Here is a 26,179-nt window from a genome sequence, read left to right as displayed (position 1 = left end):
CCATCACTCTATAGACTAGGCTTTTGTTGTATGATTGAAAATCCAAAAATTATCAAAATAAAGGCGATTTTATATCATGCGTTTCCTAAACACGCCAAAAACCACAATAGAAAACGACAACCAATGTTTTGTTTACGTTTATCTCTGATCATAACGAAGAAACAGACGCATTTTCACATCTGTGTATAGGTTAGTTTTTGCATCGACAGCAATCTTACCAAGTATTGATTATATGTTGATTTTGTTATTACCAATGCTCTACTTAATTTTTCTTAGAACTTCCAAATGAGGTGAATGCCATTTATATAATATTTTTCTTTACGACGCCGCCTGAAACGGAAACCTTCCATTTGTTTACGCTCCATCTTCGATCATAATAAACAAACAAACGCATTAAACACACATGATCAAAGTGATAACTAATGTTATTACAAACATCTAGTTAACATTATGTTATTACAAATATTTTACTTATCGTATCCATATAAATTCCTAAATTCGTAGCAAAGCTGGAAACCTTATTTTTCCTTATGGGTTTAATCCACAATAGCAAACTGCCGCTAATGACAGAATGATAATTTACGATAATTCTAAACTGTTACGAAAGATAATTGTCCTTTCCATATCCAAAATACTTTTCCTAACTTCAGTTATAAGTCAACTTGTACCCTCTTCAATTATGGAACCATATGCAAAAATGGTAAAAGAAGAAAGTACTAGGCCTATTTTTAAAGTCATCGAACAATTAGGTTACCGCTATTACGTTCGATGTGACAGAAAGAGAGAGAGAGAGAGAGATGGTTTTAAATGTACTAAACAATAAATATCATAGGTTATAACACATTGGTCCTTATGTAATATTAACTGTATTGATGGTTTGAATAAATTAAGAAATGGTGTAAACATTTCTTTGTTAACATATTCGTGAGAGCGGAAGCTAGACATCAGCTGATCTGATCAAAGCCAAAAGTAAAACAAAAAGAAGTCAGCAATACTCGATTTTTAAAACACACCCAAAATTTAGAAAATAATTACATGTTTTATTATAGAGCAATTGACTATTTAAAGAGTAAAAATTTTCTGGAATAGAATGGTGTTTCCTAAAAAATAGTGGTTTGCTGACGAAATCGGATACCGTATTTTAAGCTATGATTGAAATGGATGTATACACGGTATAATTTGTTCGTTTTGTATTTAATTGACACTTTAAGAAAACCGATTTTGGTTTCTTCATCCATTTTGTAAGTATTGTATAACACGAGAGAGAGAGAGAAAAAGAGAGAGAGAGAGAGAGAGAGAGATCAGCTGTTTTAATCGAATGCCGTGTTTTTGTTTCGTGTACCTCCTGAAGCGAGGAATTGATCGCCACAACTAACAATTGTCATGTTAATTTCATTCTTAAATTCAAGTTGCCATATGTGAACTAAGGTTTTATTTCTTACGGAGAGAGAGAGAGAGAGAGAGAGAGAGAGAGAGAGAGAGAGAGAGATTTTTATTTTACCGTCTACTCTACAAAACTAATCTTTGCAAATCAAATGTATACTGTTTAAAATATGACAAAATATTGCCGACTCGTTACCGAAGTTTAGGCTATTCACTGCCGATAAACAAACCCAGTCTACTCGTGAAAACCTTGAACGCCCGGAGGGAAAAATAAGGCTTTTATATATACTGTACTAAACAAAAATAATGCTTTAATGTACCATCATTAACACTATTATTACAATTATCGTAAGGTTGGAGAAAGATAAAGATTGCCGAGAACGTAACCACAATTCTGTTTACATTTTGTCAGCTGGACTCGCACAGTTAACAGTTGATTTCATTGTTGATGTGGAATTTTATCCTTAAATAGGCTATTCATTATGAAATTATGTTAATAAGATGTAATGTTAATATTGTTTTGTAACATTTATTATAAATCACCGTACAGTATTTAGGGCTACCAATATACTTAGAAAGACAATAGATTTGATACATTTTATAGTGCTTGACTCGCAGACTTTGAACAGCTTCGCAGATACAGAAAATTTATTTTAGAAAAATAGGGATCGCAGAAAAGGGGAATCATATAATTCGAACACGTATAATTCGGGACCCTACTGTATATATATATATATATATATATATATATATATATATATAATTTTATATATATATATATTTATATATATATATATATATACATATATATATCGTCGTCGGCGCCCACTCGTGTCCGAGTATTGGGTTCTGTCGTTAGCCATCAGCCTCCTATCTGTGGGGTGGGTGCTTATGCCTGATGTGGCTGTTAAGTCCTAGTCTGTGGTGGAAGAGTCGCGGACAGTGTTCACAAGGGAGGGTAGGTGGTGGGCGGGGCTGTTCTAATCGCTCTCTCCTTCTTCTCCTCCTAGCCTCCTCATTTTGTCTCCTCCTCTCCTCAAAGTCCACAGTGCCATGGTGTACTGTACTCCTCCAGGTTTTCCTGTCCCTGGCTGTTTCTTCCCATGAGGAAGGATCGATGTCAGTTGAGCCAGGGTGCGCTTTAGTTGATCTTTATAGCGCATTTTCGGGGCTCCTCGTGGTCTGGTGCCCTGGGTCAGTTCTCCGTAGAATATTTTCTTTGGGAGCCTAGATGGATCCATCCTATGCACGTGTCCTATCCAGCGGAGGCGGTGGTGGATGATGGTGGCCTCCACGCTGGTCAGCGAGGCACGTTCTAAGACTTCAATGTTGGTGGTGTGGCTCTCCCAGGGGATTTTCAAGATCTGCCTCAGTTTCATTTGTTGGAAGCGTTCTAGGATTTTAATATCGTTTCTATATAGCGTCCATGTTTCACATGCATACAGGAGCGTGGAGAGGACTACTGCCCTGAACACCATTATTTTGGTGGTCATTGTCAGTGCGTGGTTGTTAAATACGCGGCAGTTGAGTCGGCCAAAGGCGGAGTGGGCTGCCCTGATCCTGTTCTCCACATCCTTTTTGCTTCTGGGAGCTGATGTTAGGATGCTCCCTAGGTAGGAGAACTGGTCCACCTGTTCTAACGGTTGGTCATTCACTGTGGTATTGAAGTTGGGGAGCATCAGTCCTGGTGGATGTTGGACGAGGGTCTTGGTTTTGTCTGAGTTGACTTGCATCCCAAAACGTTCGTAGGCAGAGTTGTATGCATCAGCTAACGACTGCAGGTCCTCTGCCGTCTGACCTGGGGTGGCATTGTCGTCAGCATACTGCAGTTCTCGCACTGCACACAAGGTGGTCTTGGTTCTGGCGCGGAGTCTGGCGAGGTTGAAAGCGCTTCCATCCATGCGGAAACGTAGGTCGACTGAGGGTGTGTCTGGGGGAATCTCGTTGAGCATTGCTGCGGTGTATAGCGAGAAACACGTCGGGGCCAGAACACAGCCCTGCTTCAGGCCGCCGTGGATGGGGAATGGGTCTGAAAGAGAGTTCTGGTGGCAGACTCTCCTAACCATTCCGTCATGGAGGGCACGCACCAGCTTGACAAAATCGGGTGGGCAGCCATATCTTTTGAGGACAGCCCACATGGCAGGTCGAGGTACTTTGTCGAAGGCCTTTTTCAAATCCCAGAAGATGAACATTATGGGCTGTTGTTGTTCGAGGCTCTTCTCTTGTAGTTGTCGCGCACAGAAGATCATGTCTATGGTCCCACGGGAAGGTCGAAAGCCGCACTGGGACTCTGGCAGGACGTCTTCTGCGAGAATAAGGAGGCGGTCAAGGAGAATCCGAGCGAAAATCTTACTCGCGATGCTTAGTAGTGATATTCCCCGGTAGTTGTTACAGTTCTCCCTGTCTCCCTTCTTGAAGATGGTAATGATGTTTGCATCACGGAAGTCATTGGGGGGGGTCTTGGTCTCCCATATTTTCAGTATAAGGAGCATCAAACGGTTCCTCAAGCCGGGGCCACTCACAAACACACCGTGTTTCTCTTGTCATAAGGCTCTACAAGTAATGTTGGGAAAAAAGAAAGAGGTTTTTACAGCTTACCTATCGACCGTATTCAGTAGCTCTGCAGTGTGATTCTTTGTACGTCACAGTCAATATTCTTTATTGTATTTTGGCCCTATTATGAAATATTGTTGGTTAATATTAATTAGCTACAGACCTGTTACCCAATTTTCTGTCTCCATCTTAATGCTTAACACGTAGCATGTTTACAAAGCGTAACACAGTATATTTAGTGTTTTGTTTACATCCAGCATGTTTGTTTAACAAACATCATAATTTCTTCTAGTTTTGGAAATTTTTGCTTTCTTATAGCATAGATCATGTTTTTCCTTTCTCATTTTTTTAATTACTCTTCTTGCTTCCTTCATTCGATGACCATTTTTTTTGGTTGGTGGCAGTCTGAAGAGCCTCTCAGCTGCTCTGTTTCTGTGTTTTTTTTACATAATCGATAATTTGCAGCTTTAAAGGAACATTATATGATTGCCTTCTCTGATTTGATGCCATTCTTGGACAATTGTTGCTGCTGAATAACAGTGAAGGTGAGGGTGATTGCGTTGTAGAGGCTTTTACAGTCTACCTACCGACCGTATTCAGCAGCTTTGCAGTATGATTCTCTGTGTGTCACAGTAAATTTTTTTTATTGTATTTTAGCCATGTGAAATATATTTGGTTAATATTAAATAGCCACAGACCGGTTACCCAATTTTCTTTTTTTCCACCATAGTGCTTAACACGTAATAGGTTTGCAAAGCGTAACACTGCATATTTAGTGTTTTGTTTGCATCCAGCATGTTTGTTTAACAAACATCATAATTTCTTCTAGTTGTGGGAATTTTGCTTCCTTACAGCATATACCATGTTTCTCCTTTCTCCTTTTCGAATAAACTCTTCTTGCTTCGTCCATTCTCTGATCATTTTTTCGGTTGGTGGCAGTCTGAAGTGCCTCTCAGCAGCTCTGTTGCCGTGTTGTTTTACATAATCGATTACTTGCGGCTTGTAAGGAACATTGTATGATTGCCTTCTCTGATTTGATGCCATTCTTGGATTAGTGTTGCTGCTCAATTGCAGTGAAGGTGAGGGTGATTGCGATGTCGGCTCGGATGCTGTTAGTTGGCATGTTTGCCTGTAGGTGGTGTTGTGTCATCAGCTCTTGACCAAAACAAAACATTTCAGCAATTTCATAACAATCGGTATTATGAATATACTGTTAACTTCATTAAACAAAGTGTAATAACAAAACAAATTGATTTATTCATTACTTATGAAAGATAACTTCCAGCATATATTTTAAGTCTGGCAAGTGTGAGTTCTTGTATGTCATTACAACTTTACCTGGTGGTGCTAAGACGCTGGGTGATTTTTGGGGAAATTTTTCGGAAAAAAAGGTGCGTCTTATGACACGGGAAATAGGGTGTGTGTGTATGTATTTATGTATGTGTATATATATATATATATATATATATATATATATATATATATATATATATATATATATATATATATATATATATATATATATATATATATGTATATATATATATTGTAAGGCATTAACCGAGTGGAGAGCTATATATAGTAGATTGTCATTAGCAAAGTTCAAATCAAAGCACTGCAATATGAGTATTATAGTTTGCTATGCCCCAACAAATGATTCTCCTGAAGAAAGGAAAGCCAAATACTGTATGAAGAACTGCAGAGGGTAAGAGATGAGATCCCCGAGAGAGATATGAAAATTGTGATTGGTGACCGAATTCACTGCTAAAATAGGAAGAAAAAATCAAGGTATAGAGAATGTGAAGGGTGTCGAGGGTGTAAGCAAAGTTGCAAATGAAAGTGGAGCACATTTCATAAGTTTCTGTTCAGGAAACAATCTTGTCATTGGAGGTACTCTTTTTCAACACAAGAACATTCACAAGTATATATGGATTTCACCATGTGGCAATTACAAAAATCAGATAGAACACATTGCCATTAATAAAGAGAGAAGGAGTACTCTGAGAAATGTAAGAAGCTATAGAGGTTCAGATATTGGTAGTAATCACCAGTTCCTCATTGCTACACTGAAATTAAAACAAAGCACCCAACAGAAAGATTGATAGAATACCTAGGTTTGATACAACTAAGTTTTTAGAAGAGCACAGAGAAACATTTGCAATGGAATGTAGGAATCGATTTGCAGTCTTAGAGACTTTAAGAGACGAACAGACAATTAATGAAGAATTGTTAGATATTAAGAAATGCAGTAACAGGGAGAAAGCCATGGATATCAACTGATACTTGGGATACTATAAAAAGGAGAAAAGACAGAAATTGATTGCTGGAAGTTTTCGAGGAAGAATGAGAATTATAAGGTAGAGCATGCTAAGTATTCCAGTATTGACAGTGAGGTAAAGCAGATGAGGCTGACAAGGCTATGAATTCAGGAAGTGGTTATGGTGTAAAAAATACTCATAGTATTATTAATGAAATCTCGACTTAGGCAAAAAAGAAGCATATACCCATCTAAAAGAGAGATGGTTCTGATATAGCAACAGAAGGAAGAAAGACAACGTTGGATGGAACACTTAAAGTGAGGTTATGAATAGGAGATATGAAGGGAATAATATTATTGATATACCTGAAGCTGATGAAGATCTTGATGTGCCCATGAATGAATTTAGAGTGTTTGAAGTCGAAGCTATCCTCAAAAAACTTAGGAGATGGAAAGCCGAGAGGATTCTGGTCGAAGATTAAGTGACTCTCAGGCTACTTACAAGATTATTTTGTAGAATGTGGCATGAAGAGGCAAAACCTGATGAATGGGAGTTAGGAGTGTTGGTGAAAATAGCAAAAAATGAAGACCTGACTGATTGCAATAATTACAGATGTATAACACTTATGTCAGTTATGAAAGTATATTGTATGCTTATTCTAAAGAGACTGGAGAGAAAGATTGATGAAAAGCTGAGAGATGAACAAGCAGGATTTAGAAAAGGTAGAAGTTGCACTGACCAAATTTTCATTTTGAGACGTACAGCAATGCGTAGAATATAGAAATTCCTTTTGATGGAATTTTTGGGTTATGATAAAGCCTTTGATTGGGTGCACCACCCAATTTTGTGGAGAGTCCTGCGTTACTATGGAATTCTTCTTAAATATGTAAATTTGATTGTCTGTTCATGAGCATAGCAAGTGCAATTGTTAATGGAGTCTTATCAAATGAATTTCCAGTGAACAGCAGAGTACTCCAAGGGAATGTGTTGTTGCCTATGTTGTTTATCCTTCTCATGGATTTTGTAATGTGTAGAACAGTCAAAGATGGTGGAGAGGGATTGGACTGGTTTGGTGATAGGAATTTAGCAGGCCTAGAGTATGCTGATGATGATGTACTTGTTAGCAAAACACCACAGGATTTGCAATGCTTGCTTACCAGAATGCATGAAATATCACTTGAGGTTTTGCTGAAGATAAATAGAAAAAAGACAGTAATGATGAGAACTGAGTATTATTATTATTATTATTATTATTATTATTATTATTACTTGCTAAGCTACAACCCTAGTTGGAAAAGCAGGATGCTATAAGCCCAGGGGCTCCAACAGGAAAAATAGCCCAGTGAGGAAAAGAAACAAGGAAAAATAAAATATGTTAAGAACAATGTCAACATTAAAATAAATACTTCCTAAATAAACTATAAAGATTTTAACAAAAGAGGAAGAGAAATGAGATAGCATATTGTGCCCGAGTGTACCCTCAAGCAAGAGAACTCCAACCCAAGACAGTGGAAGACCATGGTACCGAGGCTATGGTATTACCCAAGAATAGAGAACAATGTTTTGATTTTGAAGTGTCCTTTTAGAAGAGTTGCTTATCGTAGCTAAAGAGTCTCTTCTACCCTTACCAAGAGGAAAGTGGCCACTGAACAATTACAGGGCAATAGTTAACCCCTTGGGTGAAGGAGAATTGTTTGATAATCACAGTGTTGTCAGTTGTGTGAGGACAGAGGAGGATCTGTGAAGAATAGGCCAGACTATTTGGTATATGTGTAGGCAAAGGGAAAAGAACCGTAACCAGAAAGCAGGATCCAATGTAGTACTGTCTGGCCAGTCAAAGGACCCCATAACTCTTTAGGGGTAGTATCTCAATGGGTGGCTGGTGTCCTGGTCAACCTACTACCTACTACCTGCAATGAAAGATGAAATATCATTGGAAGGAGAAAGGATTAATGGCGTAGAATCCTTTAAGTATTTAGGAACGATGATCTCCAGTACAGGGTCTTTAGAATTAGAGTTGAGTGAAAGATTGGAAAAAGCAATTCAGACAATGGCTAGGTTAAGTAAAATTTGGGAGTCAAATCGCCTGAAATTACATATATAAATCAGTCTATATATCAGTTTAGTAAGATCATTGTTACCCTATGGACATGAGTCATGCTATGACCATGAAGTAATCTAATAGATTTAGTAGATTTGAGAACAAATCCCTCAGAAGAATATTGGCAGTTAAATTGCAGGATTGGAACTATAAGAGAGATTACTCGAGTGCCCTTTGTGGATGAGATCATGATGAGGGATAGATAGAGATGGTTTGGGCATGCTCTTTGCACTCTCCAAGAGAGATTAGTTCACCAAACATTCAGCTGGGCTCCACAAGGCACTAGAAGAGTTGGAAGACCCAGGCCTACATGGCTGAGGACTATGAAGCATGAAGTAGGAGATGACTGGCCACATCCTATTTCATTTTTTTCCCCCTTCTTGGGGCTCAGAATTTGAGGAAATCTGCAAGCTGATCTCCTCTAACTGCAGGTGAGTACTCTGCCCTTTGTGCAACCTGATGTGTATATATTTGTTATGTTCCCTTTCTCAAGCGAGGTTGATTCGGGCAATGTTAGGTTAAGTGAGGAGCTGATGGTCTTAGGTCCAATTTTACGCTTACCTGGTCAAGTCACATTGCTAAATTCTATGCTAGCACCGATTGCCCAGGCCTTCATCCTATAAGAATCACGAGGTGTCATGGTGCTCTCTAAACGGCTTGTGCGAAGCATAGACTGGCACTCCGGAACAGTCTCCAGCCAGTTAGTTTTAGGACTTCCACCCACCTTTTGAGTGAGTTTCCTATGTAAAGAGCGTAAGGTTTGTCTATAGTCCCGGAACAAATGACAAATTTGGAAATAATTTGTATTTTTCCTAACTATACAAACCTATAGCTCTTTACACATATTGGTCCTGCCATCACCTTCCCCCAGAAGTCTTGCCGCAATTTCAAAGTGACGAGTGTTTACTAGTGCTGGTGTGAGCGGAGTCTTTAGTCTACCCCGCTACCCCCTTCCGCTAACAGCAGATGGTAGTTACACCTTTCAAAAGCTTTATGGCTGGTTTTCAGCTAGTGCCGAAATGATACTCCTATGTAAAAAGCTATAGGTTTGTATAGTTAGGAAAAATGAAAATTATTTCCAAATTTGTCATATTTTTTTTTATATATTTCTTGGCATTTTCAAAATATAGTTAAAGCTACTCCAAATACAGTACGTACAGGATTTGTATTTTTATGGAACCAAATAGATATATGACTTCTCATATCTGTTTACATTAGGAAAGCTAGAACTTTGAAGAATGTATTGATTAATGGTCTATATATGAAAGAGATTATTTAGTATGAAAATACCCAAATCTTTTGTCATTTCATAGAGTTGTGTGAAATATTTTTCGAGTGTATTATGATTTTATTTTTAGAATAACCTGTATGATATTAAGTATGCATGTGCTGATGAGATTATAAATTTATTGAACAGGGAAGATAGATATGCTGATCAGCTGTTAGCAGGAGCAACACATGATGCTGCTCGTTTACCATCCCAGAGGAAGGCAGATGCAGCACGTCGCCTTCGTGATGTTGCTTTCACTCCTCATGCCTCTTACTCAGGAAGAGTAAAGAATAAAGTGCTTGAGATTGTTAACACTCAGTCAGAAGAAACTGACAAGGACTTACTGAGTGACATTCTAGAAAAACAAACCATTGCTTTTTCATCTTCTAAGAAACTCCTGTTAACAAATGATAGAAAGCTGGTAAAGCAACCTAATGCCCAATTTTCCTGTGATGTAATTCAAGAAACTAATTCCCTTATGTCTGAGCCTTTACCCTCTCAGAGGAAATCGCCAGATAAGGAGGTTTTAGCATCCTGCTCTAATGAAGATTCAAGTTTAGACACACCCAAGGAATTACAAAAGGAGGATTCTCATGATGATAAGCCATGTACTTCCTCAGAAAGAAAAAGATCTCCAAGCAGGTCATTGCACTGCTCTTCTTCAAGTTCCAGAGAGAGACATGGCAGTAACTATGAGCACAAGCATAATCACAAAAGGACAAGTGAATGGGATAAAGAGGGTGATCATAGCAAATCAAGATATAAACATAATCATTCAAAATATTCACATCATGACAGATATCATAGTAGTCATTATGAACCTTCTTGTTCAAGCAACAGAAAAGATAGAAATTGGGACTCTTCTAGATGGAAAGACAAAAGGGATCATAGAAGTTATCATAATAGGTATGATAGTCATGCAAAACATAGTAGAGAACTATCTCCTCACAGACGAAATAGATCTCATCGATGGGAGAACAGAAGAGACAGAAGTTCACCAGCTTCCTCTCATGACCGAAAGTCTGATTCTTCACGATCTCGTAGTCCACATTCAAGGTTAAAAGGGGAGTCAAGTCATTTGTTAGGTCGATCCTTGTGGAGTTATGATTATTTTAATTCTAATGACAATATTATAAGTAAAAGCAACAGTATTGGTAAAAATGATCCCTTACCACCAGGTACTGAAGAATTGAGTAATTCTAAAAATTCAAAGCCAGAAAACAATTCCACAACTGAGTGTTTGAATAACATTGCTGATGAGGTTAGCAGTCACTGTGTGGCAGATAGTCTCCAGAAAAAGAATCCTCAAGGCAGCATGGCCCATCCAGAGTTAACTAGTGAAGTTGAAGGTCAAAATCTGGAAAAGCCCTTGACTGCAGTAAATGAGGTTTTAGCCAGCAAACCTAAACAGATTTTCAGTAATGGAGAACCTAGTAAGGAAGGGAAACTGGATGAAAGTTACATTGAAGAAAATCAAAATGAAGGTTCTTTCACTGAAATCACAAAGGTCTCAAAAGAAAATAAACTAAACAAAAATAAGTGTAATGTTGGTGAAATATCAGATGATAGTCAACGCAGACGTACTGGAATGAGTTCTATAAAGTTACCAATATTTAAGAAAACAAAATTTTCAGAATTGTTTGGGGACTTGAAAAAGGAAGAAAATATTAACAAAAAAAGAAATGTATGTAAGATGGACGTTGAAAAAGAGAGAGAGCTAGAGGAAAAGCCTATGAAATATTCAAAAGGTCCAAAAAAATCTAAGTCAGAATTATTATTTGGATATGATAGCGATAGTAACTCAAATTCCGAAGATATATTGGGGGAAAGACAGGAAACTTCCAAGTACAAATCTAGTAAAATCCACACAAAAGACACTAGTGATAACGAGCATAATAATTCTAGTCATTCAAAGAGACTGATGAATGAGGTTAGTAAATCTGAGGCAGAAGAATACAATCCAGTACGTGCTTCCAGTGAAAAATATTGTAAAGGCAAAGAATCAGTTTCTTGGACAAAACATATTTCTGAAGAAAAGGAAATTAAAGTTGGTGCAGATTCACAAAGAAAGCATAATAAAGAGTCAGAGGGCAGAGAATTAAAGAAAAATGATACTAAAGCAAATGAATATTGCTCAAAAACTGATGGAAAGGGAATGGAAGGAAAACAAAGTAGAAAACATGTTGTTAGAAGTAAGGAATTAGTAAATGAAGAAAAATATGATAATAAATGTATCAGTAAAATGGAATCCCATTCATTTGATTGTGATAAACTTCTTGGAAGAGAAGAGGAAATAAAGCTCAACGACAAATATATTACAAGTAAACATGAATTGGATCCCCTTTTGAAGGAAGTGCATTCCACAAAAGGAAGAAATTTAAAACCGAGTGACAAGATTAGTGACATTGCAAATGCTAGAAAGAATTCAAATACAAATATACATAAAATGTCTGATACAGAAGTCAAGGAAGTAGAGAGTCACAACAGTAAATGTCAAGGAATGGAATCCCGTTCACACTCAAGTGAAAAGTCTGTGTTGCAAAAAATAGATGTGACATATGAAAAACAAAATAGCAAAATAAAGGAATCAGATTTGTGTGGAAAATTTCAAATAAAGGAAAAAGAAGAAAAGGCACATAAATCTAATAGTGAAAGGGAATTGTATGTACAGGAGAGATATCATTTGAAAAAAACCAAACATGGTGACAATCTTGATAAAAATGGAAAAGTAGAGATTCCAGAAAAATATAAAAGTAAACTATCTCTGCTTGAAAACCTTATTGGTAAAGATATTGACACAGACTATTGGGAAATGGACACATTTGAGAATGAAAATTTTGTCAAATTTGATAGCTCAAAGAATAATGGAGTGGGTAGAAAGTCTTCATCCAAAGGATCATTCTTGTTTGATAAGAAAATGGAAGAAAATGGCGATTGTATTGCTTTTAAAGGAAGTGATAATAAAGATGACAGTTTTTCAAAATGTAAAGATGTAAAGCTAGAAAATCTTAAAGTTAATGATGCAGAATTGAAAACTGACAGAAAAGCAAAAGTAAATCAGGATTTCAGTAAGGGTAAAAAGCAAAAAGATAGCCATGCATTAAGTGATCTCTTTGGCGATATTGATGATATTGGAAGTTCTTCATGTTCAAATTTGCCAGAAACAGAGTTTGAAGACCAGCCCCAAAATGTTTGGAGTAACACCAGTCCCAAAGGATCATTGAAAGATGAACAAAAGAGTATTTCATTTGAAAAAGAAATTGGGAAACCAAAAGACAGTCGTTCAGATGTTATTCCTGGTGGCTGTGATAATACATCAGTTTTGATGCAGGAAGGAAAACCCATTGGTGATGAGGCTGATGACAGAGGTGAGTTGTCTTATGTTTTATACATGCTATGCTTATGAATAATGACAACCATTTATTTTGTTAACTTTTAGAATACACATGGCTCTTTGAAGGTAAGTGGCATTGATAAGATTGGTGTCTTGAATCTGATTTTATGTTTTTCTCTTTACGAAGTAAATTGACCTAAACTTTCATTTATCTTTGCCATATACTTTTCCAGCCTGGGTCTGTTGCGGCTAAACTTATTGATGTCAGTTGCCCAGATATGAACCTTATTTTGATTATTCATAGATAGTAAAGGATGATAAATGTTTCTTACATAAACTATTAAAAACTTTAACAAAACAATAGGAAGAGAAATTAGATAGAATAGTGTGCCTGAGTGTATCCTCAAGCAAGAGAAGTTTTGACTCCTCATTGGGTCCAATCATGACAAATTGGCTGCTTTTAAGATGTTGAGGATCATTTTATTATTATCTTCGTGATTAAATGAAACCACTTATTGATATTCCTAATCTCTGTTATGGCTCTCCCTTATAGTTTTTTAAATGTGAATATAAAGTGTAGCAAGGTATGATTTATAAAATAGACCAAGTGAAAATAGACCACATGGACTGGATGAAAAAAATGGTTTTGACGAAGGAAATACTTTTGATGAGATACTGTGTGGTCTCCAAGGACTGAAAAAAATTAAAATGGAATCCAATACAGCATGAATACCAAAGAAATATTGTCTCCTCTGTTGTAGGGCCAGTGCATCAGCGTGCAAAGCACGGACTCGGTATGTATAAGAGAGGCCTTCAAGTTTAAGCACTGTTAGTAGGTAGGCCAAGACACCAGCCACCCATTGAGGTACTACCACTAAAGAATTCTTGGGTCCTTTGACTGGCCAGATAGCACTGTACATTAAATCACACACTATTTTACAGCTCATTTTCCCTTTACTTATACATTCACGAAATAGTCTGGTCTATCTTTACACATCCTCTTTCTTCATACACCTGACAATACTAAGATAACTGAAAACTTCTTCTCCACTCAAGGGGTTAACTACTGCACTTTGATATTTTATAATTGGTAAGGCTAGAAGAGACTCTTCTAGCCATGGCAAGCAGCTCTTCTATTGTTTTTGAGTTTTAGTCTTGGGTGCCATGGCCCCTGTACCGTGGTCTTCCACTGTCTTGGGTTCTCTTTTTTCAGGGTACACTCAGGCACACTATTCTATCTGTTTCTTTTCGTCACTTGGTTATTTTGTATTTTGTAGCCCTTGGGCTTTTAGCATCCTGCTTTTCCGACTCGGATAACCTATAGGTGCAGACATCGTTTCTTCCCTTAGCAAAGCAATGGCGCCCTCCACCATGGGAGTCTTTCTTTTTACCGCTTGCGACAACTTCCTTCCCTGAGGCTTTTGGGTCTTCCTGTTAAGGAATTATTTGTTGAGGCTCTGCAGACAGGGACACAGCAGGAGTGCACACGTAGGTCTAAGGAATCTCCCATGTCTCTGCCAGCAGTAGTCTCGGCTCCTCCTCTTGTTCATGCTACTTCAGTAGCCAAACAAGAAAAGCTGCTGACGAGTATCCATCAGTGTTTCCCATTGGGTTATACTCTCGAGGAGAACCCGAAAACTGACTTCGGTCATGTTTCACAGCTTGTAGCTTATGATGCCCATCCTCAGTCTGAGTCATCTCAGCAGGCTGAGGGTATGCAAGTTTGCTACACAGAGCACCTTCAACTGATGAATGCCTTTCACATCCACAAGTACGACGCCCCTCTGTAGAGTGGTCCTGCTGACTCTTGCGGTTGCCACCCATCATGCCCCTAGAGCCCAATAAGTCTCATTAGTTTTTCCCTTCTGAGTCTTTGTTACAGATGGTGATGCCTGCCGACTGCTTGCGGTCGCCGCCTCACCCATTTACGAGTCTTGTAGACAATAATCCTTCAGGGTTATTGCCTACATAAATTACACCTGCTTTATGTCCAGTGGGCACAACAAAGCATATGGAGTTTTTTAGACCAGGCTCTTTGGGAGCTGCGCCTTGGGTTGCTGCCTCTCACGAGGAAGAACTTGCGGTTCTATAAGTTCAGAATAGCCTTTGTAGTCTCCTTGCAAATGAATATTTCCTCTGGTAGGGGCATAAGGTAGAGAAGTCAAGCTTACTGTTGCCTCAAGTACACACTACCTTGGTAGTCCGTACTTGCCATCTAAAAGTGCAACTCCAGCTAACTATCATCTGGCAATAGTCTACAGCACTTGCCTCGCAACGTTATACAGTGTTCGCTAGCGTTCTCCTCGCCAAAGTTCAGTTTGCTGTTGATCACCTTATCAGCATTCACCTCGCCAACTTTCTACAGCTCTCGGCATTCGCCAGTGGTCGCCTCGCCAACCTTCGACTCACCGACATTTGCCATGCAATTGCTCACCTCACCAGCGTTTGCCTTGCCAATGTTCGGCAGCATTCGCCAGCGTTTACCTTGCTATTGCTCACCTCACCAGCATTTGCCTCACTAACATTCTACAGCTTTCACCTTGCCAACTTACGATAGTACTCGCCAGCGTTCACCTCACCAAATGAGTTGGCAAGACCTTACTTATCAACCTCAGTGTTTGTGTTCTTTGTATGCTTCAGCAAATAATCCTACCGTACAAGACTATTCCTTTTCATGTATGCTTAAGGAAATAATCCTACCTTACAAGACTATTCCTTTTCATAAGAGAAACCATTCCTGACACTAAGGAAACCCCTCTCTGCTAAGGTCTGCGCAACTACAGGTGCTCGCTAACTACTACTGTACTACTAATGAAGTACCGTGTCTTGGACATTGGCAGCAGTTGCCTCCACCTGTCCCTGTCGCTAACCATTTGTGTCACTTGGTTTGGTATTTAATTACCTTCAAAGCTAACACCCTCATAATAACAGCCTCCTGGCTAGTACAGTGCTAAGGTGTTCGCCTAGACGAAACCGTCAAGGGTTGTTGCCGCAATTAAGGAGGCCTGCCAGCCACTTATGGTTGCTGCATTATTATTATTATTATTATTATTATTATTATTATTATTATTATTATTATTATTATTATTATTATTACTTGCTAAGCTACAACCATAGTTGGGAAAGCAGGATGCTATAAGCCCTAGGACTCCAACACAGAAAATAGCCCAGTGAGGAAAGGAAATAAGGAAACTACAAGAGAAGTAATTAACAATTAAAATGAAATATTTTAAAAATAGTAACAAAATTAAAATAAATTTTTCATATATAAACTTTAAAAAACAAAAGGAACAGAAATAAGATAGAAAAGTGTACTTGAGTGTACCCACAAGCAAGAGAACTCTACCCCAATACTGTGAAAGACCATGGTACAGAGGCAATGGCACAACTCAAGGCCAGAGAATAATGGTTTGATTTTAAAGGGTTCTTTAGAAGAACTGCTTACCATAGCTAAAGAGTCTTTTCTACCCTTACCAAAGGGAAAGTAGCCACTGAACAATTACATTGCAGTAAAGTAGTTAACCTCTTGAGTGAGGAAGAATTGTTTGATAATCTCAGTGTTGTCAGGTGTATGAGGACAGAGGAGTACAGTATATGTAAAGAATAGGCCAGACTATTCGATGTATGTGTAGGCAAAGGAAATGAGCCGTAACCAGAGAGAAGGATCCAATGTACAGTGGTACTGTCTGGCCAGTCAAAGGAACCAATAACACACTAGCGGTAGTATCTCAACAGGTGGCTGTTGCCGTGGCCAACCTACTACCACCATTATGCTCCAGGGTATGACTTGTTAGACATATTTCAACCCTAGCCATTGTCGTATATAATGCTTTCCGACTGCTTGCAGCCGCCATATCTCACTGTGGTTTTGAAACAAGTTTTGGGAAACATAATTCTTTTGGGCTATTATCTGAGATTTCTCCTCTCTACGGGGCAGAGAACTCATCGGAACACTCACATAGTATCGGTTTCCAGTCCCTTGCAAGCTCTGCCTCACTTCATTGTGCCCTCAAAGCCCCAAGGGTCCTGTAAGACATAACCCTTTGAGGTTATTCTTTTAAGTCTTTATTCTCTATGGGATTGAATCAGCTCATGCTTATGTTTACAAACAATAGCAAACATATATTCACTTACAAGTAAGCTTGTTCCACCCAAGGAACGGGTAAGGCCCTACTACCGAAAGAGATTTCTCTTTGCTAGCTATATGTGCTCATGAACATTTTCATGTTCACAATACTGTAGCTAGTCAACAATCATTTCCTTTTGAGCAAAGATGTTTCGCTTCATTGCACATGCATTATTCTTGCAAGCGACTCCACGATATATTACATAGGTACCTGCATTTTGGCAGTTCTGCATGCAGGCAAGCGACCTAGTATGCCCGATGAAGGCTGTTTACTCCGTTAGTTACATGTGCTACCCTCGCGGACGGATGCATGCCCGTGAGTAGTAGCAAGAGCTACTTACCATAACACAAAACAATTGGAACTTTATTCAAATACATTCTTTTCTCAGTTGATGGTTGTAACTTGCCTTCCATCATGCAACCAGACATTGTAGTCTACCCTTCAGTAGACCCCCCCCCCCCCCAACATCCCAGTCAGGTCCTCCCTGACATCTCAGGATCGTACATCTTTAAGTATCAAAGTATTTAGACTTTGAATTTCCCCTGAGCAAGTCTGTTCCCTTGAGAGGGAATCTTCAGAGCGTATGACAGTTTTTCCGATTGGGAACAGAGAGACATGAAATGGATTTGCCTATTCTAAGGGATAACTGTTATCAGGGAGGAGGTGGTCTCGTTTGCTAACATCAATATTTTCCAATCAAGTTTCGAATGCAACGAACCATTTGGGCTGCACCTGGATCTTCATTGTGTCCGCGGGTAACCTATCACAGAATTCCTGCAATAAATCGGAGGAAATTTGCCATCTGGAAGAGTCCATAACAGAATTTATGCGCACAACTACCTGTCTGATAAATGTGATTGAAGATACGTCTCAATTTTGTCCTTCAGAAGTAGTCGCTTGTGACCAATCGTTGACAATCGATCAATTGCTTGTCATCAATTTACTAGGAGATTTGCTGTAATGCCATTACCAGCTAGAGATATTGGCTACTCCAATATTTACCAATCCACAGTGGACAGATATATCCTACTCTCATTTTAGCAAAGGCAGTTGGAGGCGTGTTCACCTTCCCTTTACAGCGACAGTTGCTTGCAACTGATCGCATGTCTCAACAGCGATCGACGTGAAAGTTTACTTGTCTAGCGATGTCTCAGTGTCCTTGGGCAATTGGATGAGAGTTGATCTTTTACTTGTAAGTCAATGATTCTTGCTCCTCTCAATTGTCTGATGGAATCTTGAGTAGAGACTAGTTTTCTCCTGCAAGGGTTGCTGGTACAAACTGTTTTTGCTCCTTTCCTTGAGTTACGATACAAGCTATAGTATGCTGAACCATGTTCCAGGAAGAGAAGTCAATGGCGCCTTCAACTCTAGGGCAAATGGAAGTTGGGATACTCTCTCTAGAAAGGGCATCACTTTCACCTGCCTCACTGGTGGAGGATGCCACAAAATGAAGGGGTAATAAGAAGGCCATAGAGTCTGATCCCCGGACTCCCCTAATCCTTTACGCGAAGTGACACGTTTTGCTTCTTTTCTCCTTCCATTGACTAAGTATCCAGAGACTTTAACCACTGGTTATCACTGTTTTCCTCCAAGGATGTACATAGAGTTATCTTTTCAGAATTGATTTGCCAGTACTGTATAGAGTGCGAGGTTCAGGCCTGTGCTCAACTCTTCAAGTGTTCACAAGAACGCTCACTCTAGTTGCAACTATGGTTCCTCCTCGTCCCTTAGATGAGTGGTAAAATTGTATCAGACTCAGTGGATAGGTTTCTCGGACATTGAGTTAACCTTTAGGGGTTTTCCTCATTTGGGGTAAAATTGCTAATATTTATCCCAGCAGTCACCATTTGAACTGGCAATTTTAGAAAAGGCAAGTAACCTCTAAAGAGAGACAAAGTTTCTCTGTCCAAGTCAGGAATAAAGACGTAAGGAAACACCATGTCCCTTCCTACGGACGCACTAATGGCTGCGCCACAAGTTTCCGTAGATTTATTATGATGCGTCAGGATTCAGCAATCATCTACGTTTCAATAGGGTATCATATGCTCTATTAAGCATTTTTGTAATCTATTTTTCAATATCAGAAGCATTTTAACAGTTGATACTTTGTTTACCTTTGGTTATGATAGGCTGATCTGAAAGTCTCGCTACTTTATTGAAAGATTGCTAACATACGATTGGCGTATTATTTACTGTATATAATTCCTTAACTTATTCTTAATATCTTCATGATGAATATTACATCAGCACTAATATGTTACAGGATATCACAGTTTTCATACAGTTCATTTCTAGCCATTGTTATTTGTTATCATGGGAATACGTTCTTGCTCTTTCTCTGTGCCTGCGTGTGTGTACGTGTGCATGTACGGGTAGTTCATTTTTATAGATTCATACATTATTTAATTTTTAGTTCATTAAGAAGCCTTCATATTTCAATAGACATTATTGTGTTTGATTAAGCATGTTTATATTCTATTTTTTCATTTCTTGAGCATTTCAATAATGAACAATTCCGATTTACTTTCGGTAGGCATCAGCTGATCTCAAGGTCACGCTACCATATTGCAATTATGCGCACATACAGTACGAATAATATAAAGTTGTTTTTACAATTTTCTTAGCATTCAAAGTCTCTTCATAATGAATATTACATCAGCACCAATATGTTACAGGGTATCACAGTTTTCATACAGTTCGTTTATAAACCTTATTATTAGTTTTATTATATGAATCTCTCTCTCTCTCTCTCTCTCTCTCTCTCTCTCTCTCTCTCTCTCTCTCTCTCTCTCTCTCTCTCTCTCTCTCTAATACAATAGGAAATTACTTGGTTTGCCAGCGCACCTTCCACTATACATATATCACAGGACGTGACGTGAACTCGACAAGAAAATTTTCCTATTAATATACTATTTCTGACATACTTGTGACGTCATCACAGTGAAAAATGGTTGTAAAGTTGAACCGTCATAAGTTGCATAGCTCGTAAGTCGACGACTACCTATAGTATCAGGGTAATAGAGAGACCCGAGTTGGGAGGTAGAAATCACCTGCCTTTTCATGGAAGGTGACATTCCCTGTATTTCCCCACATTTGATGCCCTTGAGGGATGCTTCAAAAGAAGTTGGGGGCAGCACTCACCTGTCATGGCATGGGACCTCTGAGCCATGCTCCAACACCTATCAGCAGTGCCACACAAGTCTTCCTGGATTAGAGTGCAATGTTACTCACTCTTAATCTCTTATAACAACTCCCTTCTTGTTACACCTTAGTATGTTCATTGGAGCACGATGTTGGTAGAATACCCATACAAGGTATTTTTGGCACAGCATAGAACACTCGGTCTAAGAATTTCTTTGCACGACTACTGTCCGTCTAGCCTTTAGAAGATGGAGTTAGACAGGAGAAAAGTCTATTACCTTTGACAACCCAATTCAGTGTCAGACAACCTTCACAGACAAGGAAACTTCTTAGTAGTCATTCTGACCAGGTGGACTCAGATATTTGGCTTCAAGGGATCTTTCTCTCCCTTGCTTAGCCATCTAAGTCTTGTCCCTGACAGGAATTGTGGTCGAGATGGCAGACCAGGACGTCTCATATCCGAAAGTTTCTGAGGTACGGTTAAATAGTACGGGGTAATTGTCATGGGTAGATTCAATACTATTAAAAGGATATGTTTTAAAGACAAAAATATCTATTCCAAATGTGTGAGCAGCGAGACGAGATTCGACTACCGTATTGTTTGGTCAAACCTGTCATCATTTCACTGTCGTTAGTATTTTGAAAGTAAACCGAGCCTCGATGAGAGCGCCTGCTGTGATAAGGGGACTGTCCTGTTTTGACCAAGATGTCATCGTCTTAATTAGTGGAGTCAGCATATTTTGAGAAACCGAGCCTGAGGGAAATCCTTGTTTATAAAACATGTCATCATGGGTGGACTCGTGTTGCCCTTTTGTTACGACTTAACACGTGGTCCAGATTGCATCGGAAATTTCTTCTAGAAGCTTCCATGGCGTGATCGAAGTTGGTGTTTTTGAGGAAGCCAATAGAGACACGCAATTGTTAAAAAGAACGCCTTCAGTGGAAATGACCACTGCCCACTGTAATTAACTCCACCCATACGTGGGTATATAAACTTCAAGAAGAGACTGTCCGAGAGAGATAAGACAGGACATATGACAAGTGAGGAACTATGTCCAAAGCAGATGAGATCCAAGTCCTAACAGGATAAGAAGCAGAGAAGACCAGAAGTCTGATAGAGCCAGATTCTAACCCTCCCTTCAGACGACAAATGCCTATCAAAAAAATTCTGTTATGGCCGAGAAGAAGGGACAAATTGAAGCCGCCAGCCCTCCTTGCTTGTGACGTGAAATAGCCAACACTGCCTGCAGCATGCCTGAGTTCAACGCTATCTTCGAAGTCTTGGAGAAGACTTCTGATGTCCTATCTTGATGCCACCCTTCCTGTGACGACTTCAAATCCAGTCATCGTGTCAGTTTCCAGTTTCATCTGAACTTCAGCCGCACTTCTGCAACGTTCTCAAGCCTGAAGTTTCCGTACCAGTATCGTCTCAGCAACTGCAGAAAACTATTCCTGAAGTATTTCTACCTTACTGACTGTTCCCCTGTTTTATTGATGTTTTGATTGATTTGGTTTGTCAGTTAAAGTAAACAAATTAGTAACATTGATTTTCTTTGTATAAGTTTGTAAATAAACGTGTTGTGTTTTTCCGTGAGTTTCTTTTCATATTAATTTCCTCTATTTCAATCCATGTTGTTGGAAACATTTATTTTAATTATTAAAGAACCTGTAACGATTTTAAGATCGTAACAGTAACTAGACACCTCTAGTAGAGGCTGTCCGACATCCATTAAATGCGTATGCATTTCCCACCATTTCTGTCTGAGGAGGAGACTCATTCATAGAAGGACATCGACAGAGCGATCGATGACAACCAAGATGATTGGCCATTCTTTGTGATGATTTTTTACCTAACATTAAGAATTTTATTTCTAATAGTTGCCAACAGCATTGGGATTGTTGGGTTGAAAATAAGATGCGATGGGTAAAGAATGTTATATCCTCTTGGAAGTATAACAGGATGCCCCGAAAGTGGGAGACTACTCTTTGTCGTCTCCGCATTGGTCACACTTAGTTGACACATGAATATCTGCTTACTGGCCAACACCAGCCATATTGCGACGACTGTGTGGTACCCTTGACAGTGAGGCATTTGTTGACCAAATGTCCCACTTATAGTAGTGAAAGAAATAGATATCTGTTTGATGCCTGAAGTGAGGCTGGCAAGTTCATCCTTGCCAAGATTCTTGGACATGATGTGTCCTAACCATACTAGCAGTATTTTTAGCTTTACTTCAGAAGCAAGTCTTCTGAAAGCTACTTAATTTTTAAAATATCTATTCTTTTATGGTTTTAATTGAATATTTTTTTATTCTTTATAATAAATATCAGGGTCAGTGACCTTAGATGTCAAGATGTCAGAAAACCTCAAATCAATCAATCAATCAATCGATGACCCTGATAGTTCCCCAGTGGCAGGAAGCAGAATAACACCCAAATCCTCCATTCCTTCCTGCCGAGATATCGAGAGAACTGATCTCACCTTTTCAGAACTACTCATAACTCCTTCTGGGAGGCTTTTTGCAATCAGTAATGAAAAGAATGGCTGGATACCCCAGTAGGTATTCGGTCACCTCCCATCAGGTGAAGTGGTCCATCAACTAAGGTTGAGATTGTGGAAAGTCTCATGCCGCTTGTTATCTTTCCCCCTGGGACAGGGAAGTGAACTGTACCTAGGGGAGGAAAGACTTGCTCGGTCTCGACCATTACAGGATACTACTTGCCTTTGAACCTCGTATTCCATTTTGAACAGTCAATTTTACCTTGACGGAACTGTCACTCCCCATTCAGAGTGTCAAGCTTATTGGTTACTAAATCAGAAGTTAAACCACCATCTCAGAGCGTAGTTCTTGAACTAAGCTCTCGGAAAGGAATACTTTATGCCGCTAGTCAGTCCTCAGAACACGACTTGACTCTTAAGATGGTTCCATCCTTCTCACTTTGGTCTTGGCTATGAGTGCCAGTGAAGGGCATGGTCTCTTCTACGACATATCTCAGCATGGGAATGGAGGTCTAGTAACACTCGAGTTCATCCCTGAGTTTGTTGCCAAGCCACGGACTCCAGATGTAGCTATCCAAAGGTTCGAGCCCTTCTGGATTGAATGTCTCAGATATTTGTTACTATGTATTATAAGATTGCGGAGGCGTCACCTTATAGGATCTGCGGTAGCTCATTGGACATGAACAAGTTACCGTGAGCACAGGTAGGGTCAAAAGAAGAGTCACCAAGATTACAATCTCTTCTTGGATACGATAGGATATAGATCGGTCCCTGAACTGAAGACTCTTCTCCAAAAGTTTTTAGACCCAAGGCTCATAATGTTAAGGGCATAGTATGTCTCTAGCATTTAAAGAGAACTGCTCTGTGGTGCAGGCTTTTCAAACTGGTGTCTGAAAGCATCAGATGACCTTCACTGCCACAACCTTTAAAACATAACTCACAGGAAACTGAATACCTAGGTCCTGTGGTGACAGCACAAATATGGTCCAAGATACCTCAGTTCCCTTGCAGGACAAGGAGCAGTTGGTTGATGGCAGACGTTTATCGGGATAAGTTTGGGATGAATGGTAGAGTAACTGGCCTCTCTCCTTTCATCTTCCCCTCTTGGGGTACAGCATCCATGGCACTCTATAAGCTGACCTCCTCCTCCTGCAGGTAAAAATCACATCCCTTGTATAGCCTAAAATATGATGTGTATTCGTTACGTCCCCTTCCTCCTCCCAGCGAGGGGAGTTCAACTCCAAACTATTCATTACCTGGTCAAGTCATAGTGCTTAGTTCACATAGAATCACACCAATTGCACAGGTAGTTAGCTCTCTGATACGTTCTGAGAGTTTGAGAGGTTTTTATTAAGCCTGTGCGAAGCACAGAATCACATCCCGGGTCAGAAATCAACCAGTGGTTTAAGACTTTTACCTACCTAAGGGCGAGTCTTTACTGTAGAGAAAAAAAGGGTTTGTATTTGTTTAGGATCAAATGACAAATTTGGAAATAATTTGTATTTTTCTAACTATACAAACCTTGAGCTCTTTGCACATACCTGTCCTGCCATCACCTAACCCCCGAGAAAGTCTTGCCTGCAATTGAAAAGTGAAGGCATTTCACCAGTGAGAGTGTGTGAGGGGGGTGGTAGGTCTACCCCCCCCCCCCCCCCCCCCCCCCGCTACCTAGAGGTAGGTAGTCATACCTCGCTAAAAAATCTTTCGGCTAGTTTTCAGCATTCTCTGAAATATCCACTGTAAAGAGCCCAAGGTTAGTACAGTATAGTTAAGGAAAATTTGTAATTTTTCTTTCATCAGAATAATTTTTTGTGGGATTAATGTGCTGTGTTATCTCCAAGTACTAATACCAGAACATTAATTGAGTAGACTTTTGCACCCTCGAAGACAATCATCTACCACCAAACAATAACATACAACAACATACGTGTTTGTATTGATAAGAAGAAAAATTATCAAGTCTGACTCACCTCATAAGGAATGACGCCAGAAAACAAGTTGGTGTCTGTCATCACGCTTTAGTGAAGAACCTTGTTAAAGTGGTCCTTGTTTCTGGGTTCTCCCCAATGTATGGGTCGCAAACAAGACAAGTACCATACATGAATATTGTACTGCTTGGGTTTGTGTCCGGTAGTGTTTAATTAATACCCTATGCTTACACCAACCCATAAAATTCTAGATGTGCTGAAATTGCATATTAACTAATAATGCTTGTGAAACAGCAATTTTTCTCACATCATGTGTTTAGGGATGGAGACAGGATTACCTTTTTTTTTATTATGGAGGTCATTAGAATCCAGAAAGCTTCTGTTGAGAGGGACGTATTGGTCTGAGTATTTGGAATAAACTACCATCTGAGAGCATGGATCTCTGTAGGTACAATTGCAGCAGGATAGACAGAGGACAGAGGTTAATATCTCCCAACTCTAAGGCCATATATGAAATGGATCCTGTTTTTAAGTAGGATTAAAAGATACCTGTAAATATGGTACAAGTAATTAACTAATATCTGGAAGGCTGGAAGTTCACTGACTTATTCCTGAGGCCAAAGTTGTAAAATGTAAAAATATGGCTTTTAGCAATACATGAGTGATTTATGGGAAGTGTAGGAATTATTCAACTTTACCATAAACTCGATCAACCCAGTCATAGGCCAAGAAAAGATACATGCGTGAAAGTTAAGGGTCAGAAAGGAAGAAGCAAAGATGGTCCGACTCCCTACTTTTTGATATAACTGTGCAGACCGAAATGGGTGTAACCTTGATTTCAGACTGCTGGAGCAGTCGATACTATGGTCTGTTTAGTGATAGTGGAGCTACTAATACAGCTGTCCCTGAAAAATCCTGAAGGATATTCATAGCTTTCGAAACCAGACTCGTTGAAGGAAACAGATTGATTGATGATCATCTGTTCCAATCCAGATTCAGAACACTTTTGCCACAGCCTGAGAATCCACATTCAGAGCTACGCATAGTGGAAGCTTCTTTTGATGCAAACATGTCTATTTAGATATTCGGAACTTAACTTGAGAATCTCCTGAAAAGAACAGATAGAAGGTACATTCCATATGGAGGACTGTCTGTCTTGATAGGACATTCACCACAACATTAAGATATCTGTACAAATGGAATAGTGAGAGGAACAAATTCCACTCATGAGGGAACATCATATTGGGAAGAATCACTTCATTGAGAATTTTCAAGTAGGATCCCCCCCCCCCCCCTCCTGAGGCAACAGACAGCATCCTGGCTATCTATGAAAAGTCTTATATGAGAGTTCTTTCGTGGATTGATTCTCTTTATTGTCAGGAAGACTGCCATCAGTTCCATCATATTTATGTGAAATGCTGTAAACTGAGGGGACCATTTCCTGAACACAGTTCTCTGAATTACCTCCCCAACCTGACTGGAATGCATATGTTTGAAGGATCATGAAAATCAGGGAGGGACCGATGTGGAAAAGGGATTTATTGTGGTCCATGCCCTGAGCATTCTTTAGTAATGTATGGGCAA

At 39.3% G+C, this 26,179-nt stretch overlaps 1 protein-coding gene across 1 annotated transcript in view; it reads left to right on the top strand.

The window, feature by feature from the left end:
- LOC137616390 (dentin sialophosphoprotein-like) overlaps nucleotides 1-26,179 on the top strand; it is a 379,565-nt gene that overhangs the window by 280,702 nt on the left and 72,684 nt on the right. The window contains exon 8 of the mRNA XM_068346092.1: nucleotides 9,713-12,933. Coding sequence (XP_068202193.1) covers nucleotides 9,713-12,933 — 3,221 coding nt within the window. The remainder of the gene's footprint in view (nucleotides 1-9,712; nucleotides 12,934-26,179) is intronic.

The sequence above is a fragment of the Palaemon carinicauda genome, chromosome 22 (assembly GCF_036898095.1).
Source record: "Palaemon carinicauda isolate YSFRI2023 chromosome 22, ASM3689809v2, whole genome shotgun sequence".
In the NCBI taxonomy this organism is placed as follows: domain Eukaryota; kingdom Metazoa; phylum Arthropoda; class Malacostraca; order Decapoda; family Palaemonidae; genus Palaemon; species Palaemon carinicauda.
Note: the sequence above shows the minus strand (reverse complement) of the source record. Positions and strands in the feature narration are given on the sequence as shown.